General features: G+C 43.4%; 1 protein-coding gene across 1 annotated transcript in view; it reads left to right on the top strand.

The window, feature by feature from the left end:
- Positions 1-20,177, top strand: part of slc6a2 (solute carrier family 6 member 2) — a 52,728-nt gene that overhangs the window by 7,466 nt on the left and 25,085 nt on the right. Inside the window, exons 4-5 of the mRNA XM_042321211.1 lie at positions 14,774-14,912; positions 19,541-19,675. Coding sequence (XP_042177145.1) covers positions 14,774-14,912; positions 19,541-19,675 — 274 coding nt within the window. The remainder of the gene's footprint in view (positions 1-14,773; positions 14,913-19,540; positions 19,676-20,177) is intronic.

Genomic DNA, 20,177 nt, shown 5'->3' with positions numbered 1-20,177 from the left:
TGAGTGAGTACAGTGGATTATGTCCCTGTTCTATGAGTGAGTACAGTGGGTTCTGTCCCTGTTCTATGAGTGAGTACAGTGGGGATTCCCCTGTCCCTGTTCTATGAGTGAGTACAGTGGGTTCTGTCCCTGTTCTATGAGTGAGTACAGTGGGTTCTGTCCTGTTCAATGAGTGAGTACAGTGGGTTCTGTCCTGTTCTATGAGTGAGTACAGTGGGTTCTGTCCCTGTTCTATGAGTGAGTACAGTGGGTCCTGTCCTGTTCCTGTTCTACAGTGGGTCCTGTCCTGTTCCTGAGTGAGTACAGTGGGTTCTGTCCTGTTCTAGGAGTGAGTACAGTGGGTTCTGTCCCTGTTCTATGAGTGAGTACAGTGGGTCCTGTCCTGTTCCTGTTCTATGAGTGAGTACAGTGGGTTGTGTCCCTGTTCTATGAGTGAGTACAGTGGGTTCTGTCCCTGTTCTATGAGTGAGTACAGTGGGTCCTGTTCCTGTTCTATGAGTGAGTACAGTGGGTTCTGTCCTGTTCTATGAGTGAGTACAGTGGGTTCTGTCCTGTTATATGAGTGAGTACAGTGGGTCCTGTCCTGTTCTGTGAGTGAGTACAGTGGGTTCTGTCCTGTTCCTATTCTATGAGTGAGTACAGTGGGTTCTGTCCTGTTCCTGTTCTATGAGTGAGTACAGTGGGTTCTGTCCCTGTTCTATGAGTGAGTACAGTGGACTATGTCCCTGTTCTATGAGTGAGTACAGTGGGTCCTGTCCTGTTCTTGACCTGTTCCTCTGATGTGTGTCTTGAGTCTGACCCTCTGCCGCGGTATCTAAAATATTAAATAAACCAGCTTTTTAACATGTTTCTCGTTGGGATAGAGCTGACCTACAGTGCCAAATATGAGCTGTGTCAAATTAAGTATTTTCATTAGAGACTAAATGTGTTAGAAGTAGGCTTAACCTTTTAGATGCTTGGTTATTTAGTCTGGTCACTTTTTGAAGTGGAAATTGTACACTTAAGCATGTCATAAACAGGAAATAACTGTTTTTAAATGTATTATTAATGGCCGTACAGTATGGCAGGTCTTCATAAATCAATATTTAGTTAGTGTACATCAGTGAGTCAGTGAGTGGACAGCAAACTGCACACACTCACTCTCATCACCTGCCATGAAACCCCACTCTACATCTTACCAAGACGGACCAGTATGAAGTCTAAAGTCCTGGAGTGGCTTGAGGAATAGATAAGCCTTGGACTTCTACAGAGTCACAGTCTTACAGTGTGTCTTTATGCTTCTGGGCCCTTGTCTCATTGAAGAGTGACTTTTACCATTCAGTAGATTCTGATGACGTTGCTCAATCTGCTTACATGCTGAGCAGAACGTGTTCAGGCAACAAAGGCCTTTACTAAGCAATTAATCTAAATTGAAAGTGTTTTTATTGACTATTATTGAATCTCTGCATGGTACCAGTGTATATGACACTTCATTTTAGGTTACCAAAATTCCTGGAGCTTTCAATAAATTCCCTGGTTTTCCAGAAATCCTGGTTGGAGGATTTCCTGCTTATTCCCTCCTGATTCCAGGAACCCGCCTTTCCAGAATTTCAGGAAAACCAGAGAATTTATTGAACATTTCAGGAATTTTGCAACCCTACTCATACACAAACAATTCCACTGTGAAGTGGGCCACTGTCATTAAAGCTTTTGTGCAGTATCCCCAAAATGTCTGAAGCCATCCTCCCATATACCGATTGCTCTACAGAAAGGCATATAAAAAAAGCTTAGATGCTGCGTTTGAAGTTGACACGAAAAGCCCCATCCGTTTGCACTTCAAAGAATTCCTTTCCAGAGCTCTGTGTGAAGATTACTTCTGCAGCCCAAAGGAAGTCGTCTGAAATGACTGGGACATACAGCAGCATCCTTATCCTGCAGCTGATGTGCAGTACAGAGTAGAGCGCCAGGGAGGCACAAACAAAACATTCTAAGCTTGCATTCCAAACTTTACTAGTGCCCTATATAAGGAATAGTGAGCCATTTGGGACGTAGCCTAAGAGTGCGTGACAGGCGGCCAATAAGAGCAGATGAAAGACCCTCTACCAGAATGCTGATCTGCATTAATGTCTCGTGTGTTTATGTAATCAACATCTCTGAATTTCCTCCAATCTCTCATCAATCCCTCTAAACTTGAATACAGTCAGTTTCCGTTGCATCATATTTTCTTTCTTCTAGCATAATATCACACTCTCATTCTTTTGACCCAGTGATGTAGTGGTAAAAAAATAGTTGGGAAAACTCTGATCGCCGTCTGTGGTGAATAAAGTTACTCTCCGTATACTTTCAATGCCTTTTTGTGCAAAAGGTGGGTAAACTTTTGGGGGAAACAAAAGTTAGGTGAACAATGTTTACGTGCGTTTACCCTCCACTTAACCACTGCTTCTACCGTACTGTAAAAATTATTCATGGACCTTCAATTCTTGGTAATTACAGGAAGTCAATGGAGTCAAGTTGGTTCCTTTTACAGCATATCTTCCTGCATTTATTTACCAGAAAATGTCGTTATTTGTGTATTCTACCATCTTCACAGACCTTGAATACTCATTGGTGTATTGACAACGGCTCTATCAAAGAGCTTTAGGTCCATACTCCCCTGAGAGCCACTATATCCCAGTATAAATGTAGTTGATTCTAGACAGGCTGAATGAAAAACACAGAGACCCAGGCAGTGGGAGCTCTAGAATAGACAGTGATTTTTTTCTGACAACACTTCTAATCTCATTGTATATTTCAGTCAGGCCTTGTGTGGGGGACATAAACCCCCTGCTCCCACAGAGCTCCAAGAACAGGAACAAGATCATCAGACCACTGCACACTCTGGAAGAGATCATAGTGACTGAGTCAACATATTTCTCTCTCTCCTTCTTTCCCTCATTTTCTCCCTCTTTCTCTTTTTTTCTTATCTTTTTATTTTTCTCCCTCTCTTACTTTCTCTCTTTCTCTCTCTTAATGTCTCTCTCTATATCTTCCCCTCATGTTTTCCCTCTCTATTCTTTCTCTTTCTTTCCAACGTCAGTTTGCCTCCTTATGTAATGAGCAGTGATCTCTGAGCGTCTGAAAGAGCTGCAGGTGTTCTTAGTTCTTAGATATGGAGATTTGATCCTCCTGTATCCCCTAGAGATGGACTGGGACAGAGGAGACATTTTCTCAAGAGATTTTAGAGATTTGAGGGCATGTGGTGCACGCACGCACGCACGCACGCACGCACGCACGCACGCACGCACGCACACACACACACACACACACACACACACACACACACACACACACACACACACACACACACACACACACACACACACACACACACACAGCTTACTTTTCCTTTGCTGCTGCATTGCTCTGGTTCTCACACCAGGCCAAGTTGATGTGTTGCTGTGTGATGTATTGCTGTCCTCTCCTCAGCTGACTGAGGATGTGCTAGGCCCTCATTTCCTCTCCTATTAGGCCTTTATTATTGGTTTCATTGATCACGGCTGCCCTGCAATCTGTGGTGCTGCAGTGCAAAGGTTCCTGGAGTATAGTCATTAGTGTCATAGCAACGTCCAGGGGCGGACACACAGCAGGTGTCAGTTACAATGCTATCACAGGGGCTCAACATAGCTATCAACACCTAATGACAGACTAGGATTCTCAGAAACCAAGCTGAGCTACCAAGAGGCTGGGTAAATATATTCCTTCTGTGTTGATGGTGCTGATCGGTTGTCTCAGCTTATATCAATAAAGGTCAATCAGTCATGTAAGTTTATACAGTTTGAGTACAGATCAGTTTGTTATATTAATTAGAGAATGCCATCAATAATATTATGCGCAGTCAATGTAATGAAATATCCTAATATTTTGAGGACACTGCAAAATGTTCAGATATTTGAATACATTAACTTTGCGTAATATTATTGATGACATTCTCTAATTAATATAACAAACTAATCTGTTACTCAACAAATGATCTGTATTTTTCTACCTTGAAATAGTGATAGTGAATTTGGATGTTTGAAGCAGGTGTTTATAATTGCAAGCATTGCTTAATTAAATGGCGAGTGCAAATCCAGTCCAAATGAAATCAACACAAATTGAGAGCCATTTTATTCTATTAGCAGCTCAGATTATCCATTAAATAGCTATTAGATTATCAAAAGGTTAGAACTCAGAACACCTCCGTTGGAAGTCTCACACAACCTTTATCGGTCTTAATTGAACAAGTCCACTGCTGGGAGATCAATAGCTCATGTGTTCCAAGTCTAGACATTGTGAACACTCACAGGGGATCTGAAACATACATCATGACCCTCTCAGACTTCTCTTTCTAATGCCTTTTAAATGATACATAAGACCATAAGAAAACAGATTTATTTTGAATCAAACATCAAATCTTGAAACAACCATTGTATTGTTGTCCTCTTTATCAAAGTACCAGAATTGCCATTCACTCAACATTCACTCTAATTAAATATTTTTTATTAAATATCCTACCAAATACTCCCCCAACTAAATACTCCCCCCAACCAAATTCTCCCCCAACCAAATTCTCCCCCATCCAAATACTCCCCAACCAAATTCTCCCTCATCCAAATACTACCCCCAACAAAATACTGCCCCAACCAAATACTCCTCTCAACCAAATACTCCCCCAACCAAATAGTCCTCCCCAACCAAATACTCCTCCCCAACCAAATACTCCTCCCCAACCAAATACTCCCCCAACCAAATACTCCCCCAACCAAATACTCTCCCCAACCAAATACTCCCCCCAACCAAATACTCTCCCCAACCAAATACTCCTCCTAACCTAATACTCTCTCCAAACGTACTGTAAACACTTTATACCCCTCTGCCCCTAACATATTGCTTTTGTCAGTTCCAGGAAGCATTGACCCCATATTAGCCCTAACCTGATTTGGCCCTTTCTCCATACCTCCAAATGATTTCTCATTCACTGAGTAATGAGAATGTGTGTTAACTAGAAATGCATTTAGGCCATCGTCGCTGTGCTGTGCCAAGTTTTTCTGCCTTGTTTTTTTAAGCACACCCCGTTGTTCACTGAGAGTGTTAGTTTAAAAAATATATATATTATTATTTCACCTTTAATTAACCAGGTAGGCTAGTTGAGAACAAGTTCTCATTTGCAACTGCGACCTGGCCAAGATAAAGCACAGCAGTTCGACACATACAACAACACAGAGTTACACATGGGGAATAAGCAAACATACAATCAATAATACCGTTGAAAAATCTATATTCAGCTTGAGCAAATGAGGTAGGATAAGAGAGGTAAGGCAATAAATAGGCCATGATGGCGAAGCAATTACATTATAGCAATTAAACACTGGAATGGCAGGGTGTGCAGAAGATGAATGTGCAAGTAGAGATACTGGGGTGCAAAGGAGCAAGATAAATAAATAAATAAATAAATACAGTATGAGGATGAGGTAGATTGGATAGGCTATTTACAGATGAGCTATGTACAGGTGCAGTGATCTGTGAGCTGCGCTGACAGCTGGTGCTTAAAGCTAGTGAGGGAGGTAAGAGTCTTCACCTTCAGAGATTTTTGCAGTTCGTTCCAGTCACTTGCAGCAGAGAACTGGAAGGAGAGGCGGCCAAATGAAGAATTGGCTTTGGGGGTGACCAGTGAGACATACCTGCTGGAGCACGTGCTACGGGTGGGTTCTGCTATGGTGACCAGTGAGCTGAGTGCCAGTGGGTTTGGTGACGAGTATGAAGCGAGGGCCAGCCAACGAGAGCATACAGGTCGCAGTGGTGGGTAGTATATGGGGCTTTGGTGACAAAAATGGATGGCACTCTGATAGACTGCATCCAATTTGTTGAGTAGAGTGTTGGAGGCTATTTTGTAAATGACATTGCCGAAGTCGAGGATCGGTAGGATGGTCAGTTTTATGAGGGTATGTTTGGCAGCATGAGTGAAGGATTCTTTGTTGCGAAATAGATTCAAGATTTAATTTTGGATTGGAGATGTTTGATGTGAGTCTGGAAGGAGAGTTTACAGTCTAACCAGACACCTAGGTTTTTGTAGTTGTCCACATTTTCTAAGTCATAACCGTCCAGAGTAGTGATTGCTGGACGGGCGGGCAGGTGTGGGCAGCGATTGGTTGAAGAGCATATATTTAGTTTTACTTGTATTTAAGAGCAGTTGGAGGCCACGGAAGGAGAGTTGTATCGCATTGAAGCTCGTCTGGAGGGTAGTTAACACAGTGTCCAAAGAAGGGCCAGAGGTATACAGAATGGAGTCGTCTGCGTAGAGGTGGATCAGATACTCACCAGCAGCAAGAGCGACGTCATTGATGTATACAGAGAAGAGAGTCGGCCCAAGAATTGAACCCTGTGGCACCCCCATAGAGACTGCCAGGGGTCCGGACAACAGGCCCTCCGATTTGACACACTGAACTCTATCGGAGAAGTAGTTGGTGAACCAGGCGAGTCAATCATTTGAGAAACCAAGGCTGTTGAGTCTGCCGATAAGGATGTGGTGATTGACAGAGTCGAAAGCCTTAACTAGATCGATGTATACGGCTGCACAGTATTGTTTCTTATCGATGGCGGTTATGATATCATTTAGGACCTTGAGTTGTCTCCCTCTAGTTGGCTCCCTGCTTTAGACATGTTTCTCTCCCTCTGACTCTAGCTGTCTCCCTGCTTTAGACATGTTTCTCCCCCTCTGACTCTAGCTGTCTCCCTGCTTTAGACATGTTTCTCCCCCTCTGACTCTAGCTGTCTCCCTGCTTGAGACATGTTTCTCTCCCTCTGACTAGTTGGCTCCCTGCTTTAGACATGTTTCTCCCCCTCTGACTCTAGCTGTCTCCCTGCTTTAGACATGCTTCTCTCCCTCTGACTCAAGCTGTCTCCCTGCTTTAGACATGTTTCTCTCCCTCTGACTCTAGTTGGCTCCCTGCTTTAGACACGTTTCTCTCCCTTTGACTCTAGTTGGCTCCCTGCTATAGACATGTTTCTATCCCTCTGACTGTAGCTGTCTCCCTGCTTTAGACATGTTTCTCTCCCTTTGACTCTAGCTGTCTCCCTGCTTTAGACATGTTTCTCCCCCTCTGACTCTAGCTGTCTCCCTGCTTTAGACATGTTTCTCCCCCTTTGACTCTAGCTGTCTCCCTGCTTTAGACATGTTTCTCCCCCTTTGACTCTAGCTGTCTCCCTGCTTTAGACATGTTTCTCTCCCTCTGACTCTAGCTGTCTCCCTGCTTTAGACATGTTTCTCTCCCTCTGACTCTAGCTGTCTCCCTGCTTTAGACATGTTTCTCTCCCTCTGACTCTAGCTGTCTCCCTGCTTTAGACATGTTTCTCTCCCTCTGACTCTAGCTGTCTCCCTGCTTTAGACATGTTTCTATCCCTCTGACTCCAGCTGTCTCCCTACTTTAGACATGTTTCTCTCCCTCTGACTAGCTGTCTCCCTGCTTTAGACATGTTTCTCTCCCTCTGACTAGCTGTCTCCCTGCTTTAGACATGTTTCTCCCTCTCTGACTCTAGCTGTCTCCCTGCTTTAGACATGTTTCTATCCCTCTGACTCCAGCTGTCTCCCTACTGCTTTAGACATGTTTCTCTCCCTCTGACTAGCTGTCTCCCTGCTTTAGACATGTTTCTCTCCCTCTGACTAGCTGTCTCCCTGCTTTAGACATGTTTCTCCCTCTCTGACTCTAGCTGTCTCCCTGCTTTAGACATGTTTCTCTCCCTCTGACTCTAGCCGTCTCCCTGCTTTAGACATGTTTCTCCCCCTCTGACTCTAGCTGTCTCCCTGCTTTAGACATGTTTCTCCCCCTCTGACTCTAGCTGTCTCCCTGCTTTAGACATGTTTCTATCCCTCTGACTCTAGCCGTCTCCCTGCTTTAGACATGTTTCTCCCCTTTTGACTCTAGCTGTCTCCCTGCTTTAGACATGTTTCTCCCCCTCTGACTCTAGCTGTCTCCCTGCTTTAGACATGTTTCTCCCCCTCTGACTCTAGCTGTCTCCCTGCTTTAGACATGTTTCTCTCCCTCTGACTCCAGCTGGCTCTCTAGCCCACCCTCTATCAGTGGGATATATCCAAGAGCCTTTGCACGTCCACCAGAGGTTAGCTGAACCTTAATGGAATATTTTATTATCATGTTCTCTGGGAAGGTCAGAGGAGACTGTTTATAGACCATTGATTTAAAATCCTTTTGACACAGCATGTATTTGATACACATTGCTATGTGTGTTTATTATTCTTGTTAGATAACCTAGTTAGTTTTATTATGTTAACATGTGTTTGTAAACCATGGCAGTTCAATTAGTGTTAAAGGTGAGTCACGTGGCAGGGTGGCTCACTCGGCGCTCTGCATGGTGGAGGCTAATCCCTAAAAGTCAGAGGTCAGGGCACAGGTCAAAATGAACACTTGTTAGGTTATGACCTGTCTTCCCCACAGGTGCCCATAGTTCTCAAGGTCAAACGCTTCAATCTTAAATCCAGCACAAATATGTCTCCATATAGAACATCAACCTAGCTACTGGCCAATCACCTAGACACTGAGAGAATGAATTATCCGCCTTATCTTAGTTCACTGGTCACGATGGCAACACCCACCCGTAGCACGCGCTCCAACAGGTATATCTCACTGGTCATCCCTAAAGCCAACACCTCATTTGGCCGCCTTTCCTTCCAGTTCTCTGCTGCCTGTGACTGGAACAAATTGAAAAAATCGCTGAAGTTGGAGACTTTTATCTCCCTCACCAACTTTAAACATCTGCTATCTGAGCAGCTAACCGATCGCTGCAACTGTACATAGTCCATCGGTAAATAGCCACCCAATTTACCTACCTCATCCCCATACTGTTTTTATTGATGTACTTTTCTGCTCTTTTGCACACCAGTATCTCTACCTGCACATGACCATCTGATCATTTATCACTCCAGTGTTAATCTCAAAATTGTAATTATTCACCTACCTCCTCATGCCTTTTGCACACAATGTATATAGACTCTTTTTTTCTTTTGTTTCTACTGTGTTATTGACTTGTTTATTGTTTACTCCATGTGTAACTCTGTGTTGTCTGTTCACACTGCTATGCTTTATCTTTACCAGGTTGCAGTTGTAAGTGAGAACTTGTTCTCAACTAGCCTACCTGGTTAAATAAGTTGAAATGAAAATAAAAAATAAAAAAAAATCAGTCTTGTTTGTAGATGTATGACCAGGGTAAAGGTATGTGTTAGAAGCTTGGCACATCTAGTCCAACAGTCCGATATATCCTCAGGCTGGACGTTGGTCTTAGTAGGAATATCCCAGTGGTCCTTGCTTGGTCAGTTCAACAATGATCTGTATTTAAATCAGCAGACATGCTATACACATCCTGTGTGAACGTTGACACATCAGATTTTCACACCGTTTCATCAACAACAGATGGTTTATATAGATTCTTTACCTCCGTTACATGCTAAAATAGCTGCGTTTGATGTAGTGTCAGGGATAGCTTGACTTGATGGAAAGGGAAAGGAAAGGAAAGGGTGGATACCTAGTCAGTTGTACAACTGAATGCCTTCAACTGAAATGTGTCCTCCGCATTTAACTCAGAGAGGTGTTGGGGGCTGCCTTTATCGACATACACTTCTTCAGCGCCCGGGGAACAGTGGGTTAACTGCCTTGCTCAGAGGCAGAATGACAGCTTTTTACCTTGTCAGCTCGGGGATTTGATCCAGCAACCTGATACACTCTTAGAAATAAAAGTGCTATCTAGAACCTTAAAGGTTTCTTCGGGTGTCCCCATAGGATAAAAAAGGGCTATTTGCATTTTTAGACGATTGACTTCAATGTCACTCGATTGATGAAGTGCTCAATGAAACTGAAATTGCTCAAACAATTACATAAGAGATAATTATTTAATCAATCTCACTTTCCATCAGTTCCACTTGCATGGTTCTGGGTATTTGTAGTAAGTAGTGATCCTGCTTGGTGTGTCTACTTGAAGTCAAGTCAGACGTTTACCTCATTCTGGAGAACATGCTATACATGTCTGGGAAAATGGCCCATAGAGATTCATACTAGTCAATAATATTTGATAAAGCAAACAGTATTGCTTGAATTTTCCTGGAAGACATTGTTTTCCTTCTTTTTTTAAATGGCATATTGTTCATATCACTACCATATTAAATGTGTGTCTCTGTTGTGTATATATGCTTCTTAAAGAACATTTTAGCCCAGAATTTGTAAAAGAGGCCTTAGGGATTGATATACTTTCGCCAAATAGCTTCAGATCACTTTTGTGTTGACCATTTCAGGGAAAGCAGATAAGAGTTTGTTTTTAGAATAACTGGTCCAAAGAACATGCATTGATGTTTGATAACATTTACGGTTAGTGTGATATCAGATGGACTGTACAGCCTGGAAGCACCACAACAACCCTAGACCCACTGCCTATACATGACTAGTCAGAAATATCAACGTGTCTGTCTCTTGTTCCGTTCTGTCCTTCTTAGACAGCCCCTCTCCTCTCCTCTCCTCTCCTCTCCTCTCCTCTCCTCTCCTCTCCTCTCCTCTCCTCTCCTCTCCTCTCCTCTCCTCTCCTCTCCTCTCCTCTCCCTCTCCTCTCCTCTCCTCTCCTCTCCTCTGCCCTCTCCTCTCCTCTCCTGCCCTCTCCTCTTCCCTCTCCTCTCTTCTCTTCCCTCTCCTCTCTTCTCCTCTCCCTCTCCTCTCTTCTGCCCCCTCCTCTCCTCTCCTCTCCTCTCCTCTCCTCTCCTCTCCTCTCTCCTCTCCTCTCCTCTCCTCTCCTCTCCTCTCCTCTCCTCTTGCCCGTCTCCTCTCCCTCTCTTCCCCCTCTCTCTCCTCTCCTCTCCTCTCCTCTCCTCTCCTCTCCTCTCCTCTCCTCTCCTCCTCTCCTCTCCTCTCCCTCTCCTCTCCTCTCCTCTCCTCTCCCTCTCCTCTCCTCTGCCCTCTTCTCTTCTCTATCTCTCCTCTGCCCTCTCCTCTCCTCTGCCCTCTCCTCTTCTCTATCTCTCCTCTCCTCTTCTCTATCCCTCTCCTCTCCTCTCTCTCCTCTCCTCTCCTCTCCTCTCCTCTCCTCTCCTCTCCTCTCCTCTCCTCTCCTCTCCTCTCCCTCTCCTCTCCTCTCCTCTCCTCTCCTCTCCTCTCCCTCCTCTCCCTCTCTCCTCTCCTCTCTCCTCTCCTCTCCTCTCCTCTCTCCTCTCTCTCTCCTCTCTCCTCTCCTCTCCTCTGCCCTCTTCTCTATCTCTCCTCTCCTCTGCCCTCTCCTCTCCTCTGCCCTCTCCTCTTCTCTATCTCTCCTCTCCTCTTCTCTCCTCTCTCTCCTCTTCTCTCTCTCTCCTCTCCTCTCCTCTCCTCCTCTGCCCTCTTCTCTTCTCTATCTCTCCTCTCCTCTGCCCTCTCCTCTCCTCTCTGCCCTCTCCTCTCCTCTCCTCTTCTCTATCTCTCCTCTCCTCTTCTCTATCTCTCCTCTCTCTCTCTCTCCTCTCCTCTCCTCTCCTCTCCTCCCTCCTCTCCCTCTCTATCTCTCCTCTCCCTCTCCTCTCCTCTCCTCTCCCTCCTCCTCTCTCCTCTCCTCTCCTCTCCTCTCCTCTCCTCTCCTCTCCTCTCTCCTCTCCTCTCCTCTCCTCTCTCTCCTCTCCTCTCCTCTCCTCTCCTCTCCTCTCCTCTCTCTCCTCTCCTCTCCTCTCCTCTCCTCTCCTCTCCTCTCCTCTCCTCTCCTCTCCCTCTCCTCTGCCCTCTCCTCTTCTCTTCTCTATCTCTCTTCACCTGGTGAAGTGGAAAATGATTTTGAACATGTGTTCTAACAGCTTTAAATGTATTATCATCAGGATATAAATCACGTCGGTTAGACATATTTAGGACTGGGCTGTCTGATCTGACAGTCCCCTTGTCCTTGATGTCTAGTCTGGACAGACAGTTGGCTTGTTTATGTGTCTTCTCTTCTGGTTTGCCAGGCGGTGGGTTGTGTAACCATCCGGGGGCATCAGATCCACATGTAATTTCGTAGCTACACTTATCAGCATAATCACAGAGAGAGGCTGCCCGCCGGATGAAATCGCCTCGCTAGCCTACCGGTCAAACAGACAGAGAGGAGGAATCAGAAACAGAAAAAAGAATGGATTGTTTTGATGTGCAGCCCTTAGACAGCTGTTTCTCTGATGAATAGGATAAGTGTTATTTTGATTTATTTTGATTTAACCTTTATTTAACTAGGCAAGTGAACATAGTATTAGGGAAAGGGAATACCTAGTCAGGTAAAAACAAATTCTTATTTACAATGGCGGCCTACCAAAAGGCAGAAGGCCTCCTGCGGGGACAGGGCTGGGATTACAAATACAAATATAGGACAAAACACACATCACGACAAGAGAGACACCACAACACTACACGAAGAGACCTAAGACAACAACATAGCATGGCAGCAACACAGGACAACAACTTTGAGCGCTCCAGAAAGAGACAGCAGACAAAACATCAGGTCTTGGAGAGACAGAGGAGACCCTATAGATAATGTTGTCTTGGATATGAGCTTCGTGGTGAGCATAATTCTGGCCCGGCTCTTTGTTTTCGGCTCCACGGAGTCCCACATCTCTCTCCCCAATAGTGGTGAGCCCTCGGCTGGGCTGTAACACTGAGCCTCAGGCCTGTTTCTAAGACTGGAAGATAAAGAAACAAGCAGCCATCAACCCGCTCCTCAGGGAGCTATGGTTACATGGTTTTTAAACGCTGTGTTTTCAAAGCAGAAACAAACCATCTGTCATCTCGATGTAAACTTCAATTGTTTTAGGGCACCCTCTGCGATTAGAATGAGATCAGATGTCCCATAATACTGTCCACTTGTGATGACTCACGTTTACTCCTTCCTCCTTACCCAGTTTAGAAGAAGAGGGAAAAAACCACATGGCTGTTCTCACTAGAGGTCAATATTGGTCAATACCGTTGATCATTTAAACACTATGACCTCTGACCCCTGCTTCCCTTTGAGCAAGGCAGTGTCTTTAAATGGCACCCTATTCCCTTATATAGTGCACAGCTTTTGACCAAATCCCTATAGTCCCTGGACAAAAGTAGTGCACTATAAAGGGAATAGGATGCCACTTGTGATACAGAGCAGGAACGGGATGCTCCCTAATATCGCTGAGCTGGAAGTTGATCCAGACCCGCTGTCAGTCCGGTGGGACTCAGAGCAGGTGTGGCTCAGTATGTCTGTCCTGGGAAGAACCGAGGATGATCTGGGAATGAGGAGATGGATAGCAGGAAACAATATTTATGTAGGGAAGGATGAGACACCATTTGTCTCCCCTCTTTTATATATGTTCTGGTAAAGCACTTGAACCTTTGAGCGCCCCTTCAACTGAGAGTAGTAGTCAGAGTGTTATGAGGGGAATGGCTCCCAAGAGGGTTGACAAAGTCTGCTATTAAAACCTCTAGCTGCCAAGGTCTTTGAAGGAGTGTGAGAGAGAGTGTGTGTGTGTGCATGCACGCGTGCTTTTGTGCATGTTATGAGTAGAAAATATTTTCTCAGGTACTTCAAACCCTGAGTCCTTCATTCTTCCCTCGGGATTCTGTTAGCGAGATGATTGAATGGATACAGAACAAATGGTGATCATAATATGTTGAGATAAAAGCTTTGAACTTTGCTTCTCATTCTTAAGTTGTTTGATTTAGTGAGCAGTAACAATAAGCTTGTGGAATGGTTTGTTCAATGAGAAATGTATAGATGCTGTAACTGGGTTTTAACACCTCAGGAACCAAATTGAACCAGGTTGTATTCACATTGCGAAAAATAATTGCCAAAATACAATCTGAAAAAATATTTTTAATGCAATATTGATATTAAATGTAGCAATTATATGATAAGTGAACAACATTCCCACCTCATTCATTGTCAATAATTACATTTTGCCCATATTCATGTTAATAATCTCACTGGCTTGAGACCACAAAATCAACCAAAATACTGCTGTTGATAGCTCTTTATTGAAAATACTGTGATTGAAGAAAAATGGTTGAGATTATTTTAAAAAGTTGAGTTCATTATCATTTCAACACACTTTCTACCTGATTGAAGTGGTTTAAGTTCAGACTGGAGTAAATGGTGTGTAGATGACTGACTGCTGGGTGTTTTTAGAATCATGTCCTCCCTTAGAGCAGGTGACTCCCCTCACTCTACTCAGGGTCAGACAGGGACAGTTCATGTGTTGAGTCTGTCCTAGCTGAGTCATAGCCTTGGTGGATCCACCATACAAACACAGCATTCTCTGGGGGCTGGCCAGGGAAAAGATAATACTGTGGGTAGCCTGCAATATAGCCTCATACTGTATGTTTCCTAATGAGGCATGTCTATATTCCTGTCTTTTTCTTTGTGTTTTATGAGTTATCTATACTGTGGACAGTTTGGTCATAAATCTGGGTTTAAATGAAGTTGGGTGTGTTGTTGGAGTGAGTGTGGTCTGGGTGTTACACATGTCATCCTCCGCACCACTTACTGTGTGTGTTCGTGTTCTTGCCTGTGTGTATATATGTGTGTGTGTTTGTGTGTGTGTGGTCTGAGTGTGTTACACATGTCATCCTCCACACCACTGTCTTGTTAAGTATGTGGATGCCTCCAGATTCTACACCCTTTTCCAGAATTACACACTTTCAGACTCCCCCGTCATTGATTTAAAAGCATAGGGTTGGTGTAAGCATTGGCCATGTGAATGTGTGCAAAGGACACTACGGTAGAAGCTTGTAGAATCGGGACTCAGCCTTAGTGTGTGTGTGTTCTCCAGGCGTGGCGTACTCCACCTCCATGAGAGCAGAGGGATCCAGGACCTGGGCATGCCTCGCTGGGAGCTGGTCCTCTGTCTGGTGGCTGTGGTCTTTCTTCTCTACTTCAGTCTCTGGAAGGGCGTCAAGTCCTCCGGCAAGGTACTGTTGACAAACTGTGCTGTACCCTACCGCTTAGGACAGCACACATTCCTACTGTAGTACAACACACACTCCTACTGTAGTACAACACACACTCCTACTGTAATACAACCCACATGCCTACTGTAGTACAACACACACTCCTACTGTAATATAACACACAATCCTACTGTAATACAACACACACTCCTACTGTAGTATAACACACACTCCTACTGTAATATAACACACCCTCCTACTGTAATATAACACACTCTCCTACTGTAATATAACACACACTACTGTAATACAACACACACTCCTACTGTAATATAACACACACTCCTACTGTAATACAACACACACTCCTACTGTAACACAAACTCCTGTAATATAACACACTCTCCTACTGTAATATAATAACACAAACTATAACTACTGTAATACAACACACACTCCTACTGTAATACAACACACACTCCTACTGTAGTACAACACACACTCCTACTGTAATATAACACACTCCTACTGTAATATAACACACACTCCTACTGTAATATAACACACACTCCTGTAATATAACACACACTCCTACTGTAATACAACATACACTCCTACTGTAATACAACACACACTCCTACTGTAATATAACACACACTCCTACTGTAGTACAACACACACTCCTACAGTAATACAACACCAACTCCTGCTGTCATTCTGCCCTTGAGCAAGGCAGTTAACCCCGAAAAACAACTGCTCCCTGGGTGCCGACGACGTAGATTTGTTTATTTTAATTTTACCTTTATTTAACCAGGCAAGTCAGTTAAGAACAAATTCTTATTTTCAATGACGGCCTAGGACCTAGGATTAAAGCAGCCCCCTGCACCTCTCTGATTCAGAGGGGTTGGGTTAAATGCGGAAGACACATTTCGGTATCCCCCTTCCCTTTCCCTAGTACAGCACTTACTCCTACTGTACACAAAATGACCTGTGGTTGTGCTACACTACAGTACCTTGAGAAATAAGATCTATAAACAGTAACCTGAGTGTGACAATAACCCATCTCTGAGTTGACAGATCTAAGCCCTGTTTAGTACGGCTTGGTGCGTGAGTCTACACACATCAGAAAAAGAACATCTATACGTTGACCAAAGCTGACAGACCAGGGAGAATACAACAATTCACATGATGTCTGTATGTCATAGGACATGATCTCACAGCAATAATGAGTCATCTGTAATGTTATGTTGTCCAGGTGGTGTTTTGAACTCTACTGTTCACTCTTAGTAATAAAGGTGCTATCTAGAACCATAAGGGGTTCTTCGGCTGTCCCCATAGTATAAGCCTTTGAAGAAATGTAGGAAGAACCCTTTTGGTTCCAGGTAGACGCTCTTATCCAGTGCGGCTAACAATTAGTGCCTTCATCTTAAGATAGCTAGGTGAGACAACCACATATCACAGTCGTAGCTTGTACATTTTCCCTCAGGAAAGTAGCTATCAGCAAAATCAGTGATGGTAGGAAAAGACAGGTGCAGGCAGTCATGTATCTAATGTTCTGTGTTGTTGTGTCCAGGTGGAGTATTGAACACTACTGTTGTCATGTATCTAATGTTCTGTGTTGTGTTGTTGTGTCCAGGTGGTGTATTGAACACTACTGTTGTCATGTATCTAATGTTGTTGTTGTATTGAACACTACTGTTGTCATGTATCTAATGTTCTGTTGTGTTGTGTCCAGGTGGTGTATTGAAACACTGTCATGTTGTCATGTATCTAATGTTCTGTTGTTGTGTTGTGTCCAGGTGGTGTATTGAACACTACTGTTGTCATGTATCTAATGTTCTGTGTTGTGTTGTGTCCAGGTGGTGTATTGAACACTACTGTTGTCATGTATCTAATGTTCTGTGTTGTGTTGTGTCCAGGTGGTGTATTGAACACTACTGTTGTCATGTATCTAATGTTCTGTGTTGTGTTGTTGTGTTGTGTCCAGGTGGTGTATTGAACTGTTGTCACTACTGTTGTCATGTATCTAATGTTCTGTGTTGTGTGTGTTGTGTTGTGTCCAGGTGGTGTATTGAACACTACTGTTGTCATGTATCTAATGTTCTGTGTTGTGTGTGTTGTGTTGTGTCCAGGTGGTTGTGTCCAGGTGGTGTATTGAACACTACTGTTGTCATGTATCTAATGTTCTGTGTTGTTGTGTTGTGTCCAGGTGGTGTATTGAACACTACTGTTGTCATGTATCTATGTTCTGTTGTGTCCAGGTGGTGTATTGAACACTACTGTTGTCATGTATCTAATGTTCTGTGTTGTGTTGTGTTGTGTCCAGGTGGTGTATTGAACACTACTGTTGTCATGTATCTAATGTTCTGTGTTGTTGTGTTGTGTCCAGGTGGTGTATTGAACACTACTGTTGTCATGTATCTAATGTTCTGTGTTGTGTTGTTGTGTTGTGTCCAGGTGGTGTATTGAACACTACTGTTGTCATGTATCTAATGTTCTGTGTTGTGTTGTTGTGTTGTCCAGGTTGTGTTGTGTCCAGGTGGTGTGTCCAGGTTATTGAACACTACTGTTGTCATGTATCTAATGTTCTGTGTTGTGTTGTTGTGTTGTGTCCAGGTGGTGTATTGAACACTACTGTTGTCATGTATCTAATGTTCTGTGTTGTGTGTTGTGTTGTGTCCAGGTGGTGTATTGAACACTACTGTTGTCATGTATCTAATGTTCTGTGTTGTGTTGTTGTGTTGTGTCCAGGTGGTGTATTGAACACTACTGTTGTCATGTATCTAATGTTGTCATGTATCTAATGTTCTGTGTGTTGTTCCAGGTGGTGTATTGAACACTACTGTTGTCATGTATCTAATGTTCTGTGTTGTGTTGTTGTGTTGTGTCCAATTGAACACTACTGTTGTCATGTATCTAATGTTCTGTGTTGTTGTGTTGTGTCCAGGTGGTGTATTGAACACTATGTTCTGTTGTCATGTATCTAATGTTCTAATGTTTGTGTTGTTGTGTTGTGTCCAGGTGGTGTATTGAACACTACTGTTGTCATGTATCTAATGTTCTGTGTTGTTGTGTTGTGTCCAGGTGGTGTATTGAACACTACTGTTGTCATGTATCTAATGTTCTGTGTCCAGGTGGTGTATTGTTGTGTTGTGTCCAGGTGGTGTATTGAACACTACTGTTGTCATGTATCTAATGTTCTGTGTTGTGTTGTTGTGTTGTGTCCAGGTGGTGTATTGAACACTACTGTTGTCATGTATCTAATGTTCTGTGTTGTGTTGTGTCCAGGTGGTGTATTGAACACTACTGTTGTCATGTATCTAATGTTCTGTGTTGTGTTGTTGTGTTGTGTCCAGGTGGTGTATTGAACACTACTGTTGTCATGTATCTAATGTTCTGTGTTGTGTTGTGTCCAGGTTGTGTTGTGTCCAGGTGGTGTATTGAACACTACTGTTGTCATGTATCTAATGTTCTGTGTTGTGTTGTGTTGTCCAGGTGTGTATTGAACACACTACTGTTGTCCTAAGGTCCAGGTGTATTGAACACTACTGTTGTCATGTATCTAATGTTCTGTGTTGTGTTGTTGTGTTGTGTCCAGGTGGTGTATTGAACACTACTGTTGTCATGTATCTAATGTTCTGTGTTGTGTTGTGTCCAGGTGGTGTATTGAACACTACTGTTGTCATGTATCTAATGTTCTGTGTTGTGTTGTTGTGTTGTGTCCAGGTGGTGTATTGAACACTACTGTTGTCATGTATCTAATGTTCTGTGTTGTTGTGTTGTGTCCAGGTGGTGTATTGAACACTACTGTTGTCATGTATCTAATGTTCTGTGTTGTGTTGTTGTGTTGTGTCCAGGTGGTGTATTGAACACTACTGTTGTCATGTATCTAATGTTCTGTGTTGTTGTGTTGTGTCCAGGTGGTGTATTGAACACTACTGTTGTCATGTATCTAATGTTCTGTGTTGTGTTGAACACTACTGTTGTCATGTATCTAATGTTCTGTGTTGTGTTGTGTTGTGTCCAGGTGGTGTATTGAACACTACTGTTGTCATGTATCTAATGTTCTGTGTTGTTGTGTTGTGTCCAGGTGGTGTATTGAACACTACTGTTGTCATGTATCTAATGTTCTGTGTTGTTGTGTTGTGTCCAGGTGGTGTATTGAACACTACTGTTGTCATGTATCTAATGTTCTGTGTTGTTGTGTTGTGTCCAGGTGGTGTATTGAACACTACTGTTGTCATGTATCTAATGTTCTGTGTTGTTGTGTTGTGTCCAGGTGGTGTATTGAACACTACTGTTGTCATGTATCTAATGTTCTGTGTTGTTGTGTTGTGTCCAGGTGGTGTATTGAACACTACTGTTGTCATGTATCTAATGTTCTGTGTTGTGTTGTTGTGTTGTGTCCAGGTGGTGTATTGAACACTACTGTTGTCATGTATCTAATGTTCTGTGTTGTGTTGTGTCCAGGTGGAGTATTGAACACTACTGTTGTCATGTAGCTAATGTTCTGTGTTGTTGTGTCCAGGTGGAGTATTGAACACTGCTGTTGTCATGTATCTAATGTTCTGTGTTGTTGTGTTGTGTCCAGGTGGTGTATTGAACACTACTGTTGTCATGTAGCTAATGTTCTGTGTTGTTGTGTCCAGGTGGTGTACATCACGGCCACCATGCCCTATGTGGTGCTGTTCGTCCTGCTGATCAGAGGCATCACTCTGCCAGGGGCTATGGACGGCATACGGGCCTACCTCCACATCGACTTTAAACAACTCAACGACCCCAAGGTCAGACAGGTCTTTAGCGTATAATACAGTGTGTTACTGAAATTAGGGATGCAATATTTCCAATAACTTACAAAATTCCCAGGATCCCGGAATCAAGAGAGAATTAACTAGAAATCCGGGATCCACCGAACAGGGTTTCTTAAAACCTGGGAATTTTGGAAAAGATACAAGAATTTGTAAACCCTTTTACTGAGAGACACAGCCTCAGAGTGCAGGACAGTGTTACTGCTAGAGCTCCCATAGTCACGTCCAATATGGAAATACATGTAATTAACTCATTTAGAAACCAAAACATGTGTTAGCTGTTTTTGTAAACAAAGTGGAGGGAAAAAACATAGGAATAAAATATGCCATATTCAATATAAAACGCAGTAAATGAACGAAAAGGAGCTTTTTTTGAAAACATGGCCAAGGAATCATATCAGAGACGAGATTATTTAGAGCCAATAGTCAGTAGATAGTCAGTACTCAGGAGAGATTCTGTCAAATGTAGTGCTCTTCT

Source organism: Oncorhynchus tshawytscha, linkage group LG04 (assembly GCF_018296145.1).
Source record: "Oncorhynchus tshawytscha isolate Ot180627B linkage group LG04, Otsh_v2.0, whole genome shotgun sequence".
NCBI lineage: Eukaryota > Metazoa > Chordata > Actinopteri > Salmoniformes > Salmonidae > Oncorhynchus > Oncorhynchus tshawytscha.
This window is presented reverse-complemented; position numbering and strand designations above follow the sequence as displayed.